The following is a 26,986-nucleotide window of genomic DNA, read 5'->3' as shown; positions in this document are numbered from 1 at the left end:
AGAATCCTAAACTATGCTTTCTGATTTAAAACCGTTTTGTCATCTTATGTTTCTTCTCTGATGATTTTCAACAAAATTACTTTTCAAGTGGTTTTTTGATATTCAGGTTGATGTAAATATGTCATAATAGAATTGTAATAAAATGCTTTACAGTAGAGTAAGTTATGACAAACAACGTTGGTCAAACCTTGAGGTTTTGAGACTAAAACTGATATCAATATCCGCCTTCATGAATCATTAGTACTAAAATTGCATTCAGCAAAATATTTGATAACTTATAAGCAAGATCATCAAGCTTTAATAGAAACTCATCAATCTTTAATGAATCCTGTATAACTGATGAGCACACAGCTCCAAGCCAACCTATAAAAATATTTTTTCCTCTTGTATTTGTATTCACTTTCAAAATTGGCTTCAACCTCGGTAATCACTACTTCATTGCAGACAAATGTCTTTCTCTGAAGCATTCTATTGGGATTTGCAAATAGCCAGTAGTTACTGTGGTTCAGATCTGGAGAATATGTCCAGTGATCAAAAAATTAGTTGAAATTAACCATCGTTTTTATCGATGTTTTATTTTGGATTCTAGGTTTTCTCTCTATTTTCTTATTTAATCAAATATTATCTTGGTAATTGCTCTCCAAAGTTTTAGAGAGAACCAATTTGGAAAGTAGATTCATTGGTTTGCATGGTAAATACAGTCATTCACACTTACATCCAAAGTCAAATTCATCAGTGATAAGGGTATAGAAGAAGCTGACTATATGGGCATTCATGTAGATTCAATATAAGTAATTTGATAACGAAAACTATATTGGGAGTAGGTATCACATTATTCATCTTATTTAATTTTATTTTTGCAGGAAGTGAAAGACACTTCAGACTCTTAAGTGCACCAATACTGTTTCAAATGTCTTCACTTAATTACTCTCTCAATTTTTACAATGAATATCTTAATAAAAATATATTATATATAAGGCTTTTGAGTAGGTTGAAGATCTCATCAAGTTTTGTTACTATATCTTTGAAAGTGGTTGGACCTTTGGCCTATTCTGAGACTTTAGTCTTGTTTTGCCTTTAGGGCTACTCCATATTTTTGTCTTCTATTTTAATTTAATTTCAACTTCAATTTCCTTTCATAATAGTTCTGGAATAGTGTGTGTCTGTCTCTCTTCAAATATTTTCAATAGTCATATTGATAATGATAAGCATGATGGGGATAATTCTATACTCCATTTTTTTTATGTGGAAAGCGTTTGGTCCTTATATAGCTCAAAGGGGTCAATATCTCTTTGGGTAGTTTTCCAAATATTTGTTTTAATTCTTTAGAATTTGCCCATACGAGTTTGAACTCTTATCAACGGTAGACTTAACGCAATCAATTTCTTACAGATACATTCTCTAAGAATGACGAACAGAAACGAATATTAGCAAGTAATGATACTCATTTTTTCTGCTTTCGTATCTTCAGGGAATATCTTTTAATGAAATATGCTCTACAGAAGACTTTTTCTTAGTTAGATGTCAATTCCTGTAAAGTAGATGGTTAGTTTACATACATCAATAACTTGATATAAACCCAAAGGTGTTCAATCCCAACTTCTTTGAGACCAAACATCTAGTTGAAGTTATTCTGTTCTTCTTGGATCTTTTGATCAAGAGAAATTAATGTTTTTATTAAATTAGTCAATAGTATGGGATGTTGGAAGAAGGTTCCATTGAAATCCATATCTTCCATCAGTCTGGAGGGTCAAAGCTCTTTTAAGCTCCTACAGCAGCAACATTATCTTTTCGGATTTCTTCATTCCTATTAGAAAACCCACTGTAATAATTACAGCTTTATGAAATATAATTAGCCGGTTGGTTACCAGCCAAGTTACTATTAAAAAGGAAAATACTTGAACAATGTTACCAACATTATCCGTAGAGAACAGCTCAGAAACTTTTTGGGAAAATTATTTCCTGGCGCTACTATTACGCTAGAACTCTCCCGGATTAGATGCACATCAGGATTTCGAGCCGAACACTTCATTAGAGAACTAATGTTCTAAACGTAGTTATGTGTTGTTTAATTATCACGAGCGTATATTCTAGAAATAACTGCACGGAGCAATCCATATAGAGCGGAAAAATCGGGGCAATTTGGAGTTAGTTATTGGAGCCGTTCCGGCTCTCGCATTCAATAGACGTTTTTGATACTCGATACTCTATAAGCCTGGTATTAACTTTTAATTGGAGATTTCTCTCACGGGTAGAGAATGTTTTTACATCAGCAACGCCAAAAAGATTAAAATTTTTAAACAGAGGTAGCTTGAAAGCCCAGTTATACCCCTCGTTACGAATAACAAAATTCCGACGTGAGTGATATTAAAAAGTTGTTTAGTAAAGTTTGGGTAAAATATATTTTTAAATTAAATATTTTTCTTCAAAAGATTGAACTTCTCATAAGCCAATCGAACGACCAAATTAAAACAGAGGGGGAGTTTTCAACTTAAATAGAGTATCAAAAGGCTGATGTTTTTAAAGGGTTCGTTGTTCTTGCTTTGCCTCCCTCTCAAAACTTGGCAGGCAAATTAAAAGGAAACTTTCTTCATTAAAAATTGTTCGTAAAGGGGGCCAATTACATGCTGACAAATAAAATGTCATTTGCAAAGTCGAAACTTTGAACCTACTGATACAGTGGTTTAATTGGATCGGGCTTGAATTTATTTCAGTTATGAGGCCTTATTTCAGGTTTTTTTTCGAAGTAAACTAGTTAAAATGAATTAAAGGTCTGTTATCGGAGGATTGCTCATTAATTTAAATATTTTCTTTTACGGGACGCAGATTCAATTAAATTGTTAATTATGTTCCTTCTGTTTAACTTTTGTTGCAGCTGGCGACTTTGTTTTTCCCCAGAGGTGTACAATAGGGTTAAGATCTGGAGTGTTTGCTGCTCACTCCAATATTTTGCTTTTGATTTATGTTCTTTTTTTTGTGTATGATATGTACCCAATATTTTTAAATGCAAATAATTTTTATTACTATAAAACCAATTTTGAACAAAAATTATATATTTTTTTTAAATGTAGAATTTTTTACAATAATTCGATAAACATAATAATTCACTTGTAAAAATCTTTACCGGACTAATGTTCATACTTTCGTTATTAGCACCTTCGACAGGTTCGGATTAAAATATTTGATGTCGTTTTTTTTTATATAGTTTCCTAAATTTCGATTCAATTTTGCTAACGGTGGATCTAGTAATTACAGGACGATCACCATGAGTTGCATTAGACTACAGACTTCTTGTTGTGTACGCACCCGGTCTCCAAAACCAATCATCATCATCAGCGCATCATTAACATTTCATCATCATCTTTTCCTAATAGATGAATTGGATGAAGGGGACTGACTGAGTAACCACCTAGATCACCGGATATAATCCCATTAGATTTTTTCTTGCGGGGCTGTTTAAACTCCAAAGTTTATGTGAATAAACCAAACAATATTGATGGCTTAAAGCTAAGAATTCGACAAGGAATTAGACTTATAGATTTACATATCATGATTGAAATGTGAAATTGGAAGTTATTTAGAGACTTCAAAAATGCAATCAATCAATTGCAATAAATATTGTATACATTTTTATTTTTTAATGTATGTTTAATTAGTCTTACATCAAATTTGACAAACCGATTACTTTAGGCATATGGTATGTTATACAAAAAGTATTTAGGATATATCGTAGAATTAGGCACAATATTTTTCGCCTTTATGAAATAGTGCAAAAAAATTATTCTTCGTATCTTTGGCGCGCTCTATCGTCCGTCTTTTGGTCGAAGCAATATTACACAATAAGATAGTCGAGAGTAGTTTAGACAATTTTGCGCTATACAATTTTCTCTAAGACGTACAGTTTTTGAGAAAAATTAAATTTAAAACATTGAGTTTTCCTAAAAACTAACATTGGTGGAGGCCGAAACTATTTGAACTTACATAAGCTTCTTTACGCCTCTATGAACACAATATTAATTTTTGCCGAAATTAGTCTTGTTTTGAGCTAGACTGATTGTACTTTTATAAATTTGGACGTTACTGAATGGCTAGTTTGAGCAATATCTCTAATGGAAACACCTTCTTGGTATCAGATGCTGTTCTCAATAGTGTGTTAAAATTATATTTATTTTTCTATTTTCTTTTTAGGTTGCCGGTTCAATCATAGGCAAGGGCGGCCAGAACATCACAAAATTGAGGAGCCAGGTCAGTAGTATAAAAGAATGCTGAAAATACTACAGAGGTAACCGGTTTAGTACAGACACCTGTTGAGCTTTAAGTTCACTTAAATGTAAAGAAAAAATTAAATGTAACGTATCTGTACTATCCTGCTTTATTTAAAAACCTTTCTCTTGTGTGGCTTTTACAATTTTACTCCTATATAACAAATTAAATTTCGCCACGGCCCTAAAGAAACACCTCATACAAGATACTGCTTAAAAATATCCATACTTTCGCTAATGTGCTATTTTATTTTGTCTTATTTGCTCAGCAGGCCAAACTTGAAGCCACATATCATACAATTATAAGCAACTTGCCCAATATTGCAGATTTTATAACTAACAAACCGTGGATTTCTTGCCTTTTGTGCCCTGACTAAAATAATACCCGCGTGAAATGCCCTTGTAGTAAATCTGCAGTATAGAGTAACTATTTTCTACTTGTGATTGTGCCGACTGATTGTGTTATTTTAATCTTTTTCTAATGTATATTTCTAGTTTTTTTAGTTTTAGCCTGTTTCTTGATGCCCACCTTGGCGGTACCATCTTGTGTCTTTTGGATTCTATACACTGCTTTTACCAAATCTTTAATATAATTTGTAGAACAATTTGTTTCTTTCGCTAATCATCATTAACACATATAAAATTATATATTTTCTTTACTCTACTAATTTTAGAACTCTAATATAAAGGACTCAAGGCTAAATTGAACAAAGTTTAAATATTTTCCATAGTGGACCACACTTATTACACCCTGGTGATGACAAATTTCTTCACTAAATACATTATTTCTAAATGAACCAAAGTTCCAGATTACGCAAAAAAAGGTTTAGATAGAGGCTGCAATGAAAGATTATAGATGATTATAATACACTATAACATGAATTTAGTCGGACGGACTTAAGGATCTGCAAGCTGACCAGTCGCGCAAAAATTAAAGACATGCTGGATGAACAGATAATGATAACTCCATGTGAAGCAGTAATCAGGGAGTCTGTATATGGCAGTTAACGAAATTAAAGCCGAAAGTTAAGTGCTTCCAACTTGCATTGCTGGATATTCAGATATCAAAGTGAAGGTTGTTATATCCGTATATTGCGTAATCCTCTGATTAAACTTTCACTATTTAGAGAATTGATAGAACTGTATCTTGAATCTAATGATTCTAACCTGGTCCTGGCCCTGCTAGTCAGAGCCAAAGATTGAAAAAAGTGAGCCATTCAAAAGAGAACGTTTATGCTACAACTTCAATGATCTTCGTCCATTTTAGCTATGAACCTTTCCTGCAATTAATTCTTTACTTTTATAAAATCTCTTAATTAACTATCTTACTATTTAAACTTATCCCAAAAGACACAAGAATCGACCGGGCCACCACCATGAATATGTTAACTAATGTGTTCTTACCCCCTCATGGCCCGCCCACCGTGCTCATCGCTCGCCGTTGCCATTTTGTTGTGCGCGGTTGCCAATACCACTACTACTACCACCATGTTTGTGATCACCACTGAATTGACCATGAATCGAACCCGTCCATGAACAGTACAAAGCCTCGATTACTGTCCCCGATTGTCCGGGCCCTGAACGGTAAATGTCCACCAATACTTGTACTACTACTACTACTACTACTACTGTCTTTTATTTAATAACTATTTTCACTTATGGCTCTGGTTGCACTGCCTTTCACTGTTAACATTTTTTTAGGTGTGATTTTTTTAGTTTGTAAGCGTGGTCAAATATTACTGTAGGTTATATACAGACAGAAAATGATCGGACGATGTACCGTTGTCATGTGTCAAATCCCAATAGTGTAGGTTTTTAATATAAAGCCAAGTGAAATGTGGATACACATCGCCCATATACATAGATATTTGGTGCAAATACTTACTACGGAAAAAACCCCCTCTTGCCATGCTTAAAGTGTTTATCCTTAAAAATAAAAAAGCCTTTTTTGCCTGTGAAAATCTGTTTACTATCCCTATCCTCCTGAAGATGAGCTCGCGCTGGTTTACCCTGTTTGCTGTTTTTATTTTAAATCATGGTCTCTTTCAAACTGCTCAATTACTTAATGAACAAACTTTTTCTCTTTCTTCTTCTTCATTGTCTTTCTTTTCTTAATTTACTCTTGATTATGATATTATTAAAATTTGATATTATATCTAGTAAAACATGCAGTTGATTTCGTCAGATGATTAAAAAGCGCTCCTAAAAATAAAGATAGAGTATCTGTTTCTTGAAAAAAGAAACCCATTTAAATTAAATTCTATAAAGGCTTTAATGCAAAAGCTTAGTAAGTTGTCACTAATTCATAGGGTTTTGAACCCTTTTCGGGATTAAGCGGATCTACTAGACTTAATGAAAGGCACCATATACTAAATATTGCAAGGTAAAAAAAATCTCCCTGTGAGATTGTTATTACAGGAAAAACTAGTGTTCTTAATTACGTCCACCATCACAATCTTTACACCGGTTACGATAATTACAGTCGAACCTGAATGGAAATTTGGTAATTAAATCTGAACCAGGTCCATAGAAGAGCAATCTGATTAAGGTGATATAGTGAACTGCTGTATTTCTTAATAATGTATTGGGCATACACATCAGGATAGGATACAAAGCCTTGCACCAAGTTTTTCATATAACCCTACTTCAAAGGCTAGTTCCATATGCCATCAGCTCTTATATTTTAAATAACATTGATGTATTTGCAAAACAAGAGATTAATGTGATTCAGAAGTCAAGGCCAGATGGTACCTCTTGTTTCTTGCTAACATTATTTGTAGCTTTCATCCAATAAATCACTCTCTGATTGTAACTTCCCAAGATGCTAGAAGATTGCGATTGATCAATTGTTTGAATGCAGTTACTTTCCCAAGATCTTCAGTCTTGTCCATATACAACAAGAGCATCGTTTTTCCACTGGTTTATCTGTTCATTCTATATTGCGGAACCCTGTCGGGCGCCTTGGAGAATGGTCATGATTTATTTACAATGATTTCGCCAAAGCATTTGATAGAGTCAAAATAATCTTTAAACCGAGAAAATCCATACTGATGTTACTGGTGATACCATAAGACGGATGTGCTTTATGAGGTCTCATCTCTCAAGTTTTAATCGTTCTAAACATGTGATATTTAGTAAGGCACCACGTCTAACTTCACTTATAAGAAAATTGAATATGGCCTTTAAAGCGAATCAAGTACAAGTAAAGTGACTTAAAACTTTATTTTAGATGTACCTATCGCTATTGTCTACTTTATTTCAGACCTACTTGTTAGTGATATTTGAGAAGATGCGTCGTTAATCTTTCTACTTGTATAATGTTCACACATTCAGAGGATCATATTAAATAGATCAGTAATATAATTAAAGTACGCTATTAATCAGATATGATACATTCAACATTTCAGCCATTTTATTAGTCATTAACATCACGAGTTTATGTGACCATCCGTCTCTATAATAATAAGTTAACTTTAATAAAGCTAATTTATCATTTATTTACGTAATTCACGTTGTCCCTTTTGCGGTTTTTCCTACTTGGTTATATTTTAAATTAATGTGAATAATGCCATTTAGGGAAATATTCGGAATAATAAAACAAATTTTTTCTCACTTTATGTAATAGGTTAGGTGTGTCAGTTAGGAAATTAGTTTTTTAGAAGTCAATGAGTGAGGATGGCCGTACGTACTGTACCCCGAGGAAGCCTTAATATAGACCGAAATGTTGGTAATATTTAGGTGTAATTAGTTAAGGCTTGAGTTTTATTTGTCATTAAGTTTTACTCAACCATTAAAATACTGGGTTACCAATGAACCAAAAACCTCTATCTTTGAATGTTAAAAGTAGAAACAGGTGAATTTATCGGTCACCCTGACTTTGATTCCTCCTGATTTGGTGTACGTGGTTCCTAAAATGAATGAAATGAAAGTTCCTGAATAAAGATAAGGTAAAGAATAAAATAGTACAGATTAATGAAAAAATAAAAACAGAAAAAAAGACTTAAAATGAATATATAAACGATTAATGATGTTTTAACTCCTAGACTGTAAACTGGTGGAGACACTTGGAGACGAATTTCGGATTTATTAATGTCACATCTTCACTTATCTATATATTAATGTTCTAGCTCTTGGTTTTCTTAAAGATTGTTAATTGTTAATCAATTCCAATAATGTGCCACCATCATTTCTTTTGTCAAGTCGGATATCCAAAACCTTTTCTTCCTTTACAATCTTTTTTGTTGTTCTAAATAAGATTACTAGATGTATTGGATTTATTTCCTTTAAATGCCTGAATTTGGTAACCAGTTACATGGTTTATAATTTGAGCCCTTCTTTACGTCTTTGGCGCTGCTAGGATTGAAAGCTGAGAACCAAGAAAAACTGGAAATAACAAGACAAGTTATTTTTAAAAATCGTACCAACTTTACTGTTCAATTTCAAAGATGTGAAACATGACTTTAGGCCAATTTTCACTTGTATCTATTTACCCATTCCTACATCTAGTTTAATTAAAAAGTGATTAATTTTTGAGGGGCTTAATATCTATAATCACTTTCTCTGCGTCATAAAATAACATCACTTGGCTTATTTAGGACTAATTTTAAAAGTTTGCTGAGTGAGAAACCCCTACTACAGCCTGGATGAGTTTTATATTAATTCATTTTAGCTCTTCGTTTTAATAGTACCTTCTTTCAAATGTTTTTGTTTTACTCTGTGTAGTTTTTTATGTTTTCAGTGGTACGTGTGACAGATGCATTCGTGCCTCCGAATTGTCCAGACTTCGACCTCGACTACAGAGTAGCTCCTTGATATTCACAGACGATGCACGGGCTTTCTCAATGCGAATCGTTAATTCCGATTGGTAGTCCATGTAACAGTTGACTACCTAGGTAGTCATACCTCGAAACTCTTTTGTATACAGACCTTCATTGGATACTTCAGTTTTTATGGCAATCATATATTTGGTTTTCCTAACATTGAGTATCAGACCATAGTATTGATTAGTTGGGTTGACACACGAACTTAATAAATATACCTGGTCTGCCAATGCCCATGCCCAAGAATGACCACTTCCTGGCCGCCATTTTTATAGTGGTTGTGTCCTTTTGATGTTGGTCACTTTGAACATTTTCAGTGTTGCCAACAAAAAATAGATTAAATAACGGTAATGAATTGGACGACGCTAATGTTTGACGTGAGTGATGGAATTATTATTGAACATCTACTTTTTAAAAAAGGGAATAAATTTAATTCAAAATAAATTCTACACAATTTTGACCATCGATTAACTACAACTTTATTCGTCGAAAATTAATAGATGAGTGATTTTATATAATGCAATTTTTATGGAGCCTAATAATATTAAAATGCTTATTTTGTTAATTCAGGAATATTTATAATAATAATAATTATGTATGGGGTCAACTGAGGTTCTTGGCCTGGTTGCATCACATAACTCGTGTGACCTGTCACGAACTCAATTTTTTTTTTCACTAAAATTCCACACGATCACTTGATATGCCTGATTCTAAATAACATTGTCAATTGTGAGTATAGCTGATTGCCTAGTTTTTGGCGATTTGTAGACACACTAAATGATATAGCTTTCGCCTTATTTAATACATGAATAATGTATCAGCATCCTTATTTAAACATATTTGGTTTACTGTTTTCGGCATGCATCTATCCCAAGGTAATTTAAACTTTGTCTAATTTTACGTTAGGATTACTTTCTTTCATAAATGTTGATGAAATTCTTAAAGAAGTACAAGAAAAATACTCAGATCTAATAACGCAACTATCTTATCGCATTTATTCTTAATTAAATCTATGTTTGTTGTTGTAATGTTGTTGAATGTTTAAAAAAAACAAACTTTTTATTTTGTTTTTTTAAACATAACCTCCCAAAAACTTAATTGTTTTATTTCCCTAATTTGACCACCTGAAATTTGTCAGAATGACCAACATCAAAAGAACACAATCTTAATCACGGAAAAGGGGGCCACCTAGTAATGGTCATTTACTTTTCATTGAATCGGCAGTCCAGGTATATTATTAAGTTCGTGGTTGTTTATTAAGTTCATTATGCATTATTCAATGTTTCGGTAAGATGCCGTTAACTCATATTCCACTGGAATCATTTACAACTGCTAGAATATTTCATCTGAGAGGTTGAAAAGTAGTGAAAGAACACATCCTTGTCTGACTTCTGCTTGCACTGCCCTGTCTGCGTCAGTTTATCTCTCAGCTAGATTTGACACAATGCATATTATCTTTCATAATGAGGATTCACTGTATTATTTATTTATTAAAAAAAAAAATTGATATCCATAATTTATGAATTGCAACCGACTATCGAAACCTGATTTACAAATGCCATATAAGGGTCCACAGGTATGTTAATGTAAGCAATAAACGTGATCGACACCACTGTGACCCTTAATACTAATTGCTATAACTAACTTTAAATTGGAGCGGTGCAACCATTAGCCTGGTACGTCGTGAGACCCTTGTCATCACCTTGTATCACCTGAATCATTATGGTAGGTTTAATGACATCATTACATCCACATGTATGCGTATTTTTAATTAATAACTGAAAACTCTCCCATCCAAAGATTTAAAAAAATAATTAAATTTATTAACTTAATTGAATCGGATTTTAAAGATTATCCCGCAAATAAATCATTTTGGCTGCTGCTCCTTCCTACGCTACTTGATACTCGAGCTTGAATTTTTGTTATCTGCTCTTTTATTAAAAATATATTTAGAATTCAAATAACCGAATCCGTGCCGGAGTTCACAAAACGGATATTGATTTTCTCTTTGCCAAGCTTCCTACCACTCTTCTACATAATATATTCGCTCAAGTGCTCGATTTTTAAATATTAAAATACGCTTTTTTGCGTGGATATTCGTATTTATTTAGGTTCTATAATAATCCGGTATAATTTCCCGTTCGTTTTGCAGGCTATTGAACCTTTCTTCGGACATGGATAGCGTCTGCAACATTGTGAACGATGTGATCCCGAACTTGGAAGAGGTAAGTCTAAATGAGAAATTGGTTTTTTGTGTTTTTTTTTTTTAGAAAATTTTATTAAACAATTTAAACTTATTAGGGATAAATAGTTGTGCAAGTTCAGGGTGCCTCAAATTCGATCATCATTGTAAGCGGTTAAAGAAAGGGTCATGAGAAATTGAGCCATCCTGTGCAGAACCACAATGGGAAACGTAAAATTAATTAAAAAGTATACACCTCTTTTTTTCATACACTGCAACCTAGAAGAAAAATCAAAAATTTTCAAGCAAGAACTCTTAAGCCTAATTTTAAATGTGAATTTAAAAAAAAATGCGTAGAATGTTATTTCTTCTGATTTTTTGGGTTTCTACGATTTTATTTTTCAACGGTCAAGCTATTATCGCACTACCCTCCATGATTTTTGGATTTGAAATGGTCAATTAAGTCTAAAATTTATATATTTACAGAATAAAATGAAGAAAATGGCTTGAATTGCACTCAGAATAATGAGAAATGTCTTGAAACGCTAAAAATAGACTAATTGCCTGGCAAATGATGAAACTGAGATAAAAATGATTAAAATTGACTTTTTAAAAAAGTTTTAAGAATGTTTCAAATTTCTGATGGAGAAGATAAAAACGCTTCTTGTTCAAACCCTGAACAAGTTAAAAATTGACTTTAAAAAAATTTAAAAATTGTTCGAAATTCTCTTAACTAGGAAAAAATAAAAAAAAATTATAAGAATAAAAAATTACTACATACACTTCGAAAATGAAAACTATTTTTAAAGGTCTGAAAAAAATTAAAAAGTTGCTTGAATTTTTGATGAAAGGCTTCAAAGGCAGAGAAAAATTCAACTCATCTTGCCTGAAAAAAATAATAAATTAAAAGTGCTTAAGACTTCTAATAAGGTTTAGGTTCATTATATTACTTACATTACTACCTATTGTGAAAAATGGCTAAAAACATAAAAAAAAAACAAAAATGCTTCAAATATCTAATAGGAAGAATGAGAAGGAAGGTCTTCAGAGATTTTGGATTATCTCATTAAAAATAACTCAAAACTGCCTGAAAAATACTGATAAATATTAAAATTGACTTCAAATGTCTGAAATAAATTTAATTTCCTGAAACCTATAATCAAAGGAATGAAAAATTATTTTTTACACTAAGAAAAATTAAAAATGTTTTTAGTTTTCTAAAAAAATATAAAAATTGTTTGAAAATTCTAATGGAAAGGATTAAAAATTATTCCAAACCCTGAAAAAATTTAAAAATAACTTTAACAATTTGAAAAAATTCAAAAATTGCTATAATTTATCTTTGGACAACATAAACAATCGGAGGAAAAAATAAAAGTCACAGTTCAAATTTCTAATGAAAGCAATGAAAAATGACTTCATTCACTTAAAAAAATTAAACTTTAACTGTCTGAAAAAATTTTAAAATTTATTAAATTTCTGATGAAAAAATGATAAATAGCTTTAAAGAGAAAGATTCACTTTAATTGCCTGAGAAAAATTACATTTCTAATAAATTTTAGGTTCATTTATTTAACTGTTTAATGAAAAAAAAAATTAAAAATGGTTTTTAAATACTGTGAAAAAATGGAAAATGCGTATTAGTCTAAAAAAATGCACATATCTAATAGAAAGAATGAGAAGAAAGGTCGTTTGAGAAGTCTAAAATTTAATTAAAAGTGACTTTAAACTACCTGAAAAACTCGTGAGATGAATATTGAAAAAATTCGATGGAAAAAAATGCATAATAATAATCTGCTTTGCATAAAACATAAAATATAAATACTAAAAATGAAAAATTACTTGAGCTACTGAAAAAAAATACCTCTTTAGTCTTTAACTGTCCGAAAACAAAAATTGCGCTTGAAATTTCTATGAAAGGAATAAAAACTGACTTTCACTATGAAACAATGAAAAATATAAATTGACTTTAACTAAGTGAAAAAAAAAAGGAATTAGATATTACTTTAAACACTGAGTAAAAATAAAATTATTTTCTATTGTCTAAAAAAAAACAAAAAAATTAAAACTGGAAGGCAAAATTACAATTGACTTGACTTTATTTAAACTGTTTAATTATTGTTATAATGTGTTAAAAATAATTAAACTGAGAAAAATTAAAATTGTCTTTAACTGTTTGAAAAATGTTTAAAAATGCTTGAAACTTCTAATGAAAGGATTAAAAAATTATTTCAAATTCTTAAATAATTTAAATATTTTACAAAACAACTTATATAGATTAGTAGAGTGGGCCTCAAACAACAACCTGGATTTTTCACCAAATGAATCAATAGGAATACATTTTTGTAGAAAAAGGAATTGCAGCAAACTGATTGATCTTCATATAAATAACCAACCAATCACCACTAAATCTCACCATAAATTTCTGGGGGTCTACTTTGACTCACTTCTAAATTTTAAATATCATATCACATACTCAAAACAAAAAGGCAAAAAAGACTTGAAAGTTATGTGCATGCTATCACATACAAAATGTGGAGCTGATCCATCGTCACTACTCATCATCTACAAAGCTTTAATAAAATCTAAAATAGACTACGGATCTATCGCCTATTCATCTGCTTCACAAAGTTATATTCAATTACTTAGACCTATAGAGAATGCAGCACTCAGAATAGCTCTTGGAGCTTTTCATACAAGTCCAATAAATAGCTTGTATTGTGAAGCAGAATGTATCCCCACAACCTATAGAACTACTTACCTTACCTTTAAATATGCAAATACACAAAGTTTAAACCCAGAACAATCTAGCACGAACAACATTTTCAAAATTCCATATCCAAATATCCAACCCCCTTCCAGGAGATACCATCCAGGTGCAAACATTAGACTGAAACAAATACAGCAGAGATTACAAGTTCAACAAACACAAGCATACAGCTACAACACATACACACACCCACCATGGACACTAACACCAGTTAAAGTAATAAAGGTCCTAGCAAAACATTCAAAGAAAGATACTTCAGCCTCTACATTTAAGCAACTATTCCTAGACAATATAACTAAATTCAAACATCATCATATTATATACACAGATGGGTCTAAAACGGAAAACAGGGTAGGATCATCTTATTACAATACTTATTTTGAAAAAACTTTCTCACTGACTAAATCAACAGAGATTCTTACAGCAGAACTATTCGCAATACATAAAGCAATTGAACATCTATTTACTTTAAAAAACCCAAATTGGTTAATAGCCACTGATTCCATGGTTGCATTAAAATGTATTGAATCATATCTCCCAAAACACCCACTTGCTCTTGAAATTAAGCACCAATTAGAAAACGCACATTCACATAAATATATCATGTTCATCTGGGTCCCCAGTCACATTGGAATAAAGGGAAATGAAAAAGCCGACTTACTCGTTAAAGAACAACTTAATGCAATTCCCATACATAAACATCTTTATGCAAAAGATATAAATAACTTTTCCCTTAATATTATTAGAAATCTAATACAACTCGATTGGGACCTTCAAGACGAGAACAATAAACTATATAGAATCAAAGACAAATTTTTCTTGGGAAATAAAATATCAAACCTCACAAGAAAAGACAGTGTAGTAATAATTAGACTTAGAATAGGCCACACAAAAATCACCCACGAATATCTAGTACAAAAAGGTAACCAGCCATGTGAAACATGCATTCTCAGTCCAGCATATACTAATTGAATGTATTAAGTATAAAGACTCTAGGCTAAAAACTTAAAACTTCCAAACCCTACTCAGCCCTAAATACAATGAATTAATTGTCTCATTTCTACAAGAGACAAAAATATACTCAAAGATTTGAAAACAAGTTAAAGAAGACACATTTTTTATTATTCAGATCATTGATATATACGAGCATTGTACATAGACATTTTAGATTTATTTATTTGTTTTGTTGTATTTATTTATCTGTATGTCCAATCTATTTATATACGCATACTCTTATAATGTACATAGACATTTTAAAGATGTATTAACTTGTTTCTTTATGTAACTATTAAAAATTCTTATAGACGCCAAAAGGTCTAAGTTACCGGTGCGTCTATAATAAATATCTCTCTCTCTCTCTTAAATAATTTAAAATTGACATTAGTAATTTGTAAAAATGAAAAGAATCATTGACTTCAAATGTCCGTAGAAATATAAAAATTGCTTGAAATTTATGATGAAAGGAATAAAAAATTTCTTTAATTTAAGCAATAAAAAATTAAGATTGACCTAAATGAATTTAATAGAACCAAATTTTAGTAATTTGGAGCGAAGCGGTAATTCGATTTTATGAAAAATATTGTGGAGTTCCAATATGTTCATTAATTTTACTAAATAATAATAGTGAGGACCTTTACTTTTCTGCCTACGTTCATTAGTTTATTTCAGCTGAAACATAAATATCCCAAACTCGAGACAAATATCATTAAATGGCCTATTAGATATCTTTTGTGTATGTTGATTACTTAAGACCCTAAAACCTTCTGAAGTTTCAGTTCTACTTTCTGAAATTAATCCACCTATTGTCAATATAATCGACTCCCAACTGAGCTGCTCGAGATTACACAACTTATTTTCTTATCCGTTCGGGTTCCGATAATAACAACATAACACCAAAACTAATTAAACGCCAAAACGATATAAATAACGGTCTCCCTCCCAGAAAAAAAAATATCAAAGCAAACCTACACCTATGTGTTTCTTTCGAAAACTAATTAATTAGAACGCAAGGACGAAATTGAAATTTACTGAAACCGAGTGGCAAAAGAGACGAGCGAGGAGGGAGGGAGGGCGTTTAGTTAAGAAAGAGAAAATACATTTTATCGATCGATCAGGCCAGGCTCACGTGCCAGAATTGGTAAGCACGTTGTTCTAATGAAGACAAATCTGGAACAATTTATTTCTACCGAAGAGGGAAATTTAATTTTTGCGATGTTCCGAGAGTTTATTGCTTACATGACTGGGTGAGATTGCTTTTTTACCCTCTAATATGATAGCCTCATTTTAATATTGTGTTGGAAAATTATCTGGTTTATATATAGTAAGCTATTTGTTTGGAGAAAAAAGGTAAATTAGTAGATTTTATCATTTTACTAAGTTCTTAAAATAAGTCACAACATTTCTCTGAATTCTTGATGAAGTCATTTGGTATTGATGGTTGGATCACTTAAATATTTCTTCAAGTACATTTTTCATATGTCACGTTGGATAATCTGGATCAATCATATAAGAGTTAAGCTGTGTACTATTCTGAACTTTCTAAATGTTTAATTTTTTGTATTCCTTGATAATGTTGTACATCAAGGTTTCTTATGCAGGGTATAACATAACTGATGACTTTAATTTTAAGTCATATAAACATATATGTCGAGAGACGCTTTATTCTCGAGATAGAGTATAATTTTTTTTAAAATAAAACAATTAAAAATTAAACTTTTTTGTCTGTTTTCTACAGTTTGACATAAGGCGTAGAATCCAAACTTTATGTCTATTATGGCTTAAGTTATTCACAGTAAGCCATCAGAAACTTCCACAATAATCATTTTTGGGACTACCACAATCCCCATGCCATTGGAGCAGTTTTCTGTAAATGTTTGGATAGGAATAGATAGGAATCATCTTCGGATCACATTTTCTTCCTCCTCGGCTGAATGGTGACGTTAACAGACAATTTCTAGAAGAACCATTGCCAGGTCTGTTAAAAGAAGTACCACTATAGAAACAAGAAATACAATGTGGTTTATGCACGACGGTGCACCTGTTTATTTTAGTCTTGTCGCTCGAAACTGTCTTAATCACACTTTTCCTCAGCAACGGCCAGCACGGTCTCTAGACCTGAATACTCTGGACTATTTTTTTTGGGACGCCAGTTGTGGATGAAAATGATTTAAGAAACAGAATTGTAGATTCTTCTAATGTCATACACAACCTTCCACGAATATTCCAACGTGTGGGACGATCGATAAGAGGAAGATTTTATGCTTGTCTTGACAGTCGTGGTTCTCATTTCCAGCAATTGATTTAATAAAAATTTGATGAAATTAAAAACTCGAGTAAGTTTTTATTATTTTTCACAAAAATTGAGCGACGTACAAATAAGTCAAAGAAATGGAATATGGAGTTATTAGCAAACTGTACAAAAACAAATTCGGTAAACGTGTTTTTTTAGATATGAATGAAAAATCAAGTTAACAAAAAAAGTTTAACACCCTGTATGAACTTTTTTAATTAAACAATTACAAGGAATCACCCCTTAAAATTAAAGTCATCACTTATGTTACACCCTGTATAATATCGTCTAAGCATTCATCTACTGTTTGCTCTTTGTTTCTAATGTGCATAGTCCATCTTCCAAATTCATATTATATAATTCTGCTTTTGTTGTACAGAAAGAGCTTTCAGCCGAATGAGTATGATCACTTGGTTAATGGTTATGGATTTCATCCAGATTACCAAGAAAATTCAAGAAGTATAGCACTTTTTCAATTTTTTTTTAGGTTTCTTCTTTTCAAAGAATCAGTATAGTTTGATTTCAAGTTTACTTTATTCATCAGCCTAGTCATCTTCAAGATTGATACATGTGCTGCTACCTTTCCAAAGCTTTTCTATAGCCGGATTTCTCTTTGCTTCTAGAATAGACTTCGACCTCGGCAATCGCTTGTTCATTGTTGTCTAATGTCTTTCCCTGTAGCATTATTTTGAGATGTGCAAGCAGTCAGTAGTCACAGAGGACCAGATTTGGGAAATACACGGGATCAAGCTATTGGAAGTACTATTTGATTAATTCATCCATCGTTTTCATTAATTTTCATCATATAGAAATGAAACTTGACCAAGTATCTTTTTGATAAACATGCAGCAAAGAGTATGGCACTATGTTTTAGATCCTGGACTTATTTAATAAAGTTGAAGCGACTGTAAAAGGTTTCTCTAAAGAGTACTCATTCCCTGCAATCATTAAAATGAGTTCAAGGTTCTACAACAATTCCATGAACCAGTTATTTTGCACTTGAATGCACTTAACATAATCAATGTCTGATAATGTTTAGCATCAATGAACCAGTAATAAATTATTGCTTTTATTAGACAATAGTTGACGTCACACTTTGCAGTTACACTGTTGAATGGGATTTTTGTTTTAAAATTAAAAAGAGATTCTCTTTGAGGATTTCTGGTTATTTGTGTAATATTTGTACAATTTCTTCTGCTTCACTTCTATTCTTGTTCATTGTCTTCAAATGCAAGTTAAAACAGGACAAACACAAACGAATTATTTAAACTCTTCTCGAAATTTGAAAATTGAAGAACCACCTATAATGCTAAGTTGCAATTCTTTTAAAAAATATCGTTTTTTTTTTTAAATAATACCTAGCAATTATATGGAGGTGACCAAACAACTCAAGAAATATGACAATAATAAAGAATCTAAGTTGAGAGTCCGTAGATAAAGCCTTAGATGAACCTTAGATGTTGTTGTTTATCTTGGTATACAATATGAGATCCAAGTAATCTATCAGAATTCCAAGATCATAGGGCCTTAGTAGAACATTTATCACATAGCGAATTTAGACAATATGACACTAGTATACATGGTATATTTGGTGTGATAGAGACTTGGAATTTATATCTCCAGCTAACAGTAACTGACTACTGTTTCTTTATTTCTTAGTTAAACCTGGAAATGCTCAAGAAAGCACAGCTCAAGAGTCATAGGATTATTTTAACATTATATTATTTCATCAATTTCTGCCTTTCTAACTTTTCATCTAACTTATAACCCTGGACAAGTTACTAATTTATCTAATAAAACACCAAAAGCGCCCAAACATATTGGCTTAAATTTAATACGCCTAGGTGCGAGACGAAAATCCAGTCGTATTATACCTCTAGGAAGCAGCCAGTTCACATGTTTCAAGAAAATTAGTTTCAGAATGTGCACAGACTATCCTCGATTTAATGGAAGTTGTCCAAATTAAATTGCGACTTATTATGGAATGCTCTTGGAAATTTACCAGAGTTTTAATTCAAGTCAAACAATTTTAGTTCGCGTAGCGTACCTGGGTTAGGAAATTTAATTACGGATACGAGAGCGAGTGGCAAGATTCATGTTTTTAGGACAAACATCATTTTTATAATTGCTTTTAAACTTTTCGAAATTGTAAAAGCTCTGATGGCTAATTTTTTTTCAATTCATGTCAATGCAGCCATTGATTTAAAAATATTAGCTTAAATCGTATTAAAATGAAAAATGTAACACGGAACTAGAATAAAGTCGTTATTCTAAATTTACCACATGTTTTTTATACTTATATAAAATGGCTGCTGTGAAAATAAATCATAAAACTATGTATTCCTTCAAGCGTCGTCGCTCATCGCGCCATAAATATTTATTTTTATAAAAGCTCGGCCACGTTGGCGCTACCGCAATTTGTTCATCGATAACAAATTTTTATTACCGTTAAAGAAAATTCGTTCATTTATTGGCGTTTATCTTTCAGAATGGAGCAACTATCGGGAAGGATATTGACATGAGAATGATGGTGCATCAGAGCCAGGCCGGGTGCATCATTGGTAAAGGAGGAAGCAAGATTAAGGAAATCAGAGAGGTAAGCAAAAAAAAATTGGTATAACAAAAATTTTTCCAGTAAAAATGATTAAAGAAGATTATGATTAAGACTAATATGATTTAAATATAGTTAACATTTTCATTGTACGTTTTATGTTTTAAACAATATTCAAAGGTCCTGTGCCATTACGAATGCATTAGCACTTTGTGTGATGTAGCATATACCAATGATTAAATATATTCCTCTGAAAATAAATTATTTTTGAAGATTAAGAAAATCAATGAGATAAATCATCGATTTACTTGGTACCCTCTTGTTATAAAAACATGTTATCCGAATCATTTTCTTCGGACCATGACCAAGTAAATATGGTCTGATGATACACCATGCAATCAATCCTATAGAATCCTCTTTGGATTGTCTTTGCTGCAAGTATAAGTTCCCACAGACGAGTTTTTTCGAAAAGTCACGATTATTTTCAAGTTGTTCTTGAGCCAGAAAAACGTGGAGCGTTCATTGCACCTTTTTCGACTAAATCGAAACAAAGGGAGTAAAAAACCCCTGCCCTTCATTAAATACACCCGCAGGTTGAAGTGTTTGCGGACTTTCTCGTAGCAATTCTCCTTCAACCCTCCAATAGCTCGCAGAATCGCAAATTTTGTCCAGAGAGCTCTCCAAAACCCAGTAGCATCTATACTTCCAAATCACCCCGGTCAATAAGTAAAAAAGCCCTTGGAACTATTAATAATCCCGTTTTGAAACACTTGACACCCAGGTTGGTGAACTTACGAACATAATCATAACATAATAGTCATTCCAATTCTCATACTTGCCTAATCAATGGAAAACGGTTGAAGTCATCTTCACATCTAAAAAAGGAGAATCAGCGGTATGCAAACGTGCGAAAAGATCTATCCTCAATTAGCTCTTCTCCTTTAGCTACCGTGAAACTCGGGTCGCAATCACGCCTATTGCCTTCGACAAGATGTGATACGACGGTTTACTGCATAAACTAATCGCTGCCTATTTTAAACACCAGGTTATTTCATGTATGTGCGACGAATTCGCCTCCTAAAATCAGAACTCCTCTCAAGGTTCTCCCCCTTATTTAACCTGTTTATATGCGAATTACAAACTAGTTCCTTGCCGCAATATGAAGATGACACCACGATTATAACTACTTCCAACAAAAAATCCTATATAAAATCAATGTTACAAAGACATTTTTTAATACTTCCTAGATAGACTGATGGATATACTGGGGGTCAACCCCAAAAAGACCAAGGTGGTGTTCTTTTTCAAAAGGAAGAGACTCTCAGTTAAAATGGGAGCCACTAATCTTAAATATTCAGTATTTAGCTAGCTATGCGGATCCCTTCCTCCACCCCAAAAATACGTTTTTCAGTAGAACCATGCTCCCTATTTTCACTTATGCCACCTCAGTTGAGCAGACATCTCTCCCCAAATACTCCTTTGACAGGCCATCTGATGACGATAAAGGATATGTCTACTGCTTTGAACCCTTGCAACTCCCTGATCCGGAACATTTACTTCAACCAAGCACCCTCTCAACTTCTCTCAGGCAACCCTCATAAAAAATCCTATACTCTGACAGGACTAGGCCATATGATGTAGATAAGGAGGGCTCCTTTACCCCACCCACATTTTCGACATACCAGGCTCTAGGACCACCAACTTTGCGGTAGTCATTTAGTTTAAACGTTTGGTTTAAACCTGCTTTTCTAAGGGAATATAATGTAAATAAAAGATTTAGCAATAATTTTTTTTCGTCCAACTTTCTATAAACAAGTTGGTAACTTTGGTGGCATTTCTCGGTTCTTCTTTGGAGGTTTTGCACCACAAGGTTATTACAGAAATAAACTTGTTAAGGTCTATTAGTCATCCAGATTCGCTCTCAACTTCCAATGTCTATCATCATTTACAATGGGCTGACTTTCCTGATGTTTATTATTATATCTTTCAAGGGTGTACAGTCACTGAAATCTGTGAACTGGTCCGCAGAATACGCCAATTTCTTATAAACGACTAGTTACCAACACATTTCCATTCTTTGCTGCATTGGCTGTAGCTCTACATGTCTGGAATTCTGTAGTGTGTTTTGTTTGATTAAATTTAGTTTCTCACAAATAATCGATTTTGTCATTAAACTTTTGAATAACTCTGAGCTAATTTTATCAATAATACTATAAAGTAAAGTAAAAAATAGCATATCGGCTTTTCAGCATGGCTTTCTTAAAGTCTTAAGTCCACCTTAAATAATTTAACGAATGCTACCCATGAGATCTTTGCTGCTTCGAATCATCGAGAATAAATAGATTTTATATACACTGACTTTGATAAAGCTTTCGACAGAATTTCTTCTGAAATAATATTAAATAAATTAAGATATGAATTTGGATTTGATGAAAATTTATTAAAGTTTTTAAGAAATATCTTTGTGAAAGGGAGCATTCAGTGAATATTAAAGGATATAAATCACAGCCATTTATTCCAACATCTAGTGTACGTCAGGGTTCTAATTTGGTTCCCTTGTTATTTTTATTATGTATAAATGGTATTACAAAAGTTTTAAAAAAATCAAGAGGTTTATTGTTTGCGGATGACTGAGATGAATGAATGAGACGTTTCAGATGCTGATAATCATGCTGACCCTACTGTAAAATTTGTATAGACACTTCTATGTAAATGCCAATATTTCAACATAATTTTGAATTTATTTCTCAATCTCTGAATTTTTTTACGTGAAAGCTATCATCAACAGATATTTGCCAATTTTTCGTTTCATTAGTTTTGTCTTTTGACGGTAGGTTCTTGTTAATTTTTGGAGTACTTACATTTCATATGATTGACTGTCATAGTCGACTCCGATATTCTTGCACAAAATTATTACATATCTCTTAAATTTTGTACTCTTAGGCTTAGCTTTTTGCCCAGGGAATTGAATTATATAGACAAGAACTTCTTGTTATTTGTTCAGGATGAGTTATTTTGACAAATACCTACTTGATTTTCTGAATCTACAATTTTTTTTGCTGGGTTCTCCATTACTGCCTATGCATTCTTTTTCTCAATTGAGTCTTTCCTCATTTTATCTACATCTTTCTAACATTTTTTCTACAAACTCTGGAATTTAAAACCCTAAACTTATAATCACTATATCTCTTGGATCATTCAGCAATTTTAGTCATCTTTATTTCTTTTTGGTAAATTTTTCGATTTCCTGATTCCTTCACTATTTCACTAATTCTAGCTTTGGTTAAGCAACAAGATTTCATATTACGACTTACTTACGAAATTCTTTCTACTCTTTCGAACACAAAACCGGTTTATAGCTATGGATCTGAAACTTTTTTCCATTAAACAAGCTGCATTGAAACAGTTACTCTGTATCTGTTTCCCTACATGTTGCTACAAAATGCTGCTCGATAAATGAAGAAAAAGTGGAACATATAGTGAGAAGACAAGAATCGAAGGTCTTCTCAGTATAAAATTCAAGGAAAAGGAGTAAATTGCTTGATCCTTCTAAATCACGCCTTATATCCTGAGAGCAAATTTGTTCTTTTTTTTTTAAATAATCGTAGAACATCTTCCCAAGGTGACGCATTAACCTTCAAATGTTGACCAAAGATTCCAATTCATCAGAACTTGAGCCCTTTATCGAATTTCCTGATGGAATCTGGATCTGTGGTAGGAACTCGAGTTTAAAAGAGATTTTACAGCTTTTGAATAGAATTGTATCTCTAAGGCAATAAAAGGAAATGATTGAAGTGAAGGAAAAGTATCAGCCTGTTAAGTTTTTCTTTTTAAATTAAACTTTATTTAATATAAGCCTGATTAATACACTCTTAAACGAAGTTGCTTAAGCTTGTTAGAGCCAACATCATCAAATAAAAGTTATATTAAATTACTGCTGCTGGTAAATTTTTCATGTTTTATAATAGTTTTTTTAAGCAAAGAGCTTAAGGCCTCCCTTTTCAAAAGTATCATCTCCAAATAATAAGCAATTTCAAAACTCGCGACTCGAGAAACTCTCGAGAGGTATATTTCTAAAAATCCCTGCAGTAGTTTTGTATTATTTCGATCTCGTCGCGCAAAGTTACTGACCCAAAAACCAACTTATATGGAAGGCCGTATAGGTAAGGGTTCAAAACGAAATAAAGGAGGAGCCCTCGAGCGATGCCCAAGAACAGGAGAACGAGACCGGCGAAAGGATTTTACGCGGTTTTACCTCGGCGATGTTCTTTGATGTTAAAACGAATCTTTTTTTATGGTAAAGTATTCCGGGCGATGAAAAGACTTCTTAATTGAACCTGGGCGGGGTCTAACCTGATTGATCATTGTTTGATTTTCAAATGGTAATGGGATTTTCAATATTTCTTAATCTAAAGTTCGTTGATTTTTAATTAACAAGCAGATCGTCATTAAGAAAATTATGAAATTTATTGAATTCTGGCAGCGTAATTATTAAGAAATTGTCGGAATGGCGTTCAGCGAAACGTGTAACGTTTCGACATTAAACAAATTATTCTCAGGATTTAATAAGACAGCACCTAATAAATTCTTAATAAATTATTTTTAACACGCTTTTTTGTGTATATTTTCAAACCTAAAAAAATTAGTTTGACTGCGTCCGCAAGATTTTAAAAAAATCGAAAAATAAAAGGGTCTTTTATTGCTTTGGACTACGTTCCAGATTTATTTCTTCCCAAATAAAAATATACGAAAAACATTTTAAAGGCTTATAACAAAATATCAATAATATCATCTGTCCCATCGGCGAATCTTGAAAAAAAAAGCAATTTTCTTGTATGGAATCAAAGTCATTCGACCTAGTTTCTATATTTATCAATAAATACGTATTTTAGCTCGGCAATTTAATACATAAACGAACTTCGATAAAGCCGGTTGATTTAAATATTAAAAGTAAAATTTCAAACATTTATTAAAAATACTGCGCACAAAAAATGTGTTATTAAATAACAAGAGGTGAAATATGTGAAGCATTTAAATTTGTATATACATTTTCATATTCGTACACAATGAATAATGGCAAAAATCAACATGCGCTGAAAGCAATACATAATGAGCAATAATTAATTGGGTAAAACCCAACGTTCGCCACGTAAAAATTAGCTCTTGTATAAACATTTATCAGCAATAACGGCTAGGCACAAATGGCTATGCATACCGTAAAAATAAAGCATTAGGTGATAAAATGAATGAACTTGCCAAAAATTGTACTTGAAGGATTTCTCTCGAAAAATTGTCATAGGCAAGCAAACAGTCGGGTTTTAGATAATATTATGGGGAGGGCACTAGAGAGAGACACTGCTGCTGCTTTGGAAAAGTTATTCTCTTTTCCCTCTTTTTAATAGGCTTAACTTTTGGTAGATAAAGGTATGTTTCTGTTGAATAATTACGTATTAATTTGTAAATCTACGAAATCGAAGATTACTAAATTTTTCGAAACGAAGCCATTTATTTATTGTATACGAGTAGACGAGGGTTCATTGAATGGCCACCCAGATCGCCAGATTTAACTCCCCTCGATTAATTTTTATGGGGATATTTAAAAAGTAAAGTGTATGTCACTAAGCCAGCGAGTTTAGAAGATTTAAAAGAACAAATACCCCAGGAAATTAGAAATATTACTCCAGATGTCATTGACAACGTTCAAAAAGAATTTTTAAATCGCCTTGGTTTGTCAGGTTGTTAACGGTGCTCAATTCGAACATTTAATTTAGATAAGTATTAGCACCATATCTTTCGTAAAAAAATGCGTTCTTTCTGATTCTGCATTAGAAAATGGTGGTTTCCCTTTAAAAAACATATTAATGACGTCATATATTTTTTTTGTTAGCCTGTATAGTTAATTTCCAGGTAGAAAAACCCTAAACCAAATATTAAAATCGACGGGTTCGGGCATTATTTTTAGAAATGCTCCATTTTATTTTTATTGAATTTATCCGCTACTTTACGGATTCACTGTATATAGTTTCATTGAAGTTAATTTTATTTTGCTTAGAGGTAATTATAATTTTCAATTACAACGTAAATTTCAAAAAACTGTTACGCATATTTTTGGGCTTAAAGAACTTACTGTTGTTGTTACTACTGCTCTCGAACTCTGAACTCGCCGTGTGTGGGGGTCGTTATATTTCATCGTCGTTTATATCATGTAGCAGCGGCCAATATTAACTTTCTTAGTTTACATGCGACACCCCGTATATTACTCGATTTTTGGATTATTTAGAATTTTCTCGACATATTCCATGTACATTGTCATATACCAATTTTCAACTCTTTCGGAGATATTAAGTGTTTTCCGATTTATTGCAAAAATTCGTTACAACACATTCGTAACCTATTTCAAAAAGCAGAAGAAAAGTTGACATAAAACTTAACATACCTTCTTAGTGTTATAAGAATTAGAAAAGAATTGCGTACTTCACTTTGATTTAAGATGCCTAGCCTTGGAAATTATTGTGTCCGAAGTAGTTATCAGTTCCATAGTCGTTTGAGTTTCGTTCACTGCTTTTCAGAAGAAAGGTTCATTTAACAGAAAAGCACAAAATAATAATTCTGCAGATGATTGGTTATGGAGATAACTAATGGACACAAATGCAAGTTGCTCGCTTATTTCTTGAAATTTTTTTCAATTTTCCTCCTCTCCCAAGGAACGATTAGTAAAATAGAAAAGCAGTTTCGCGAGCTTGGACATGTAAGGCATATTAAATAAGCAGCTGTGAATATATTAAGTGAGGATACCAAATTGGATATTATGCTTGAGTTTGAGGAAAATCCACATACTTTTGGGTCAAAAAGCAGCGATGTTCGATGTCAGTCATTCCTATAAATTGATACCAAGTCAGGAACTCGTGGAAGACGATTTTGATAGAACGGATTTTTGTGAACAAATGATGCCAAAATTAGATACCAGTGAGATCCAATCAGAACATGTTTGGTTTTCTGATGAGTGCACCTTTACACTCTATGGTCATACTAACCGACACAATTGCCGCTATTGGTCTAAAGAAAATCCTCACTGGATGAGGGAACAACACCCTGAAAATGTCAATCTTTGG

General features: G+C 32.3%; 1 protein-coding gene across 6 annotated transcripts in view; it reads left to right on the top strand.

The window, feature by feature from the left end:
- The window catches only part of LOC126743426 (heterogeneous nuclear ribonucleoprotein K), a 192,130-nt gene that overhangs the window by 124,893 nt on the left and 40,251 nt on the right, over nucleotides 1-26,986 (top strand). For 5 of the 6 annotated variants that reach the window (XM_050450518.1, XM_050450519.1, XM_050450521.1 and 2 more), the window contains 4 exons: nucleotides 4,189-4,245; nucleotides 5,803-5,846; nucleotides 11,235-11,307; nucleotides 19,812-19,919. In XM_050450518.1, the coding sequence (XP_050306475.1) occupies nucleotides 4,189-4,245; nucleotides 5,803-5,846; nucleotides 11,235-11,307; nucleotides 19,812-19,919 (282 nt within the window). The remainder of the gene's footprint in view (nucleotides 1-4,188; nucleotides 4,246-5,802; nucleotides 5,847-11,234; nucleotides 11,308-19,811; nucleotides 19,920-26,986) is intronic. The other variant, XM_050450522.1, reaches the window with a different exon arrangement.

This window comes from Anthonomus grandis, chromosome 12 (genome assembly GCF_022605725.1).
Source record: "Anthonomus grandis grandis chromosome 12, icAntGran1.3, whole genome shotgun sequence".
NCBI lineage: Eukaryota > Metazoa > Arthropoda > Insecta > Coleoptera > Curculionidae > Anthonomus > Anthonomus grandis.
Note: the sequence above shows the minus strand (reverse complement) of the source record. Positions and strands in the feature narration are given on the sequence as shown.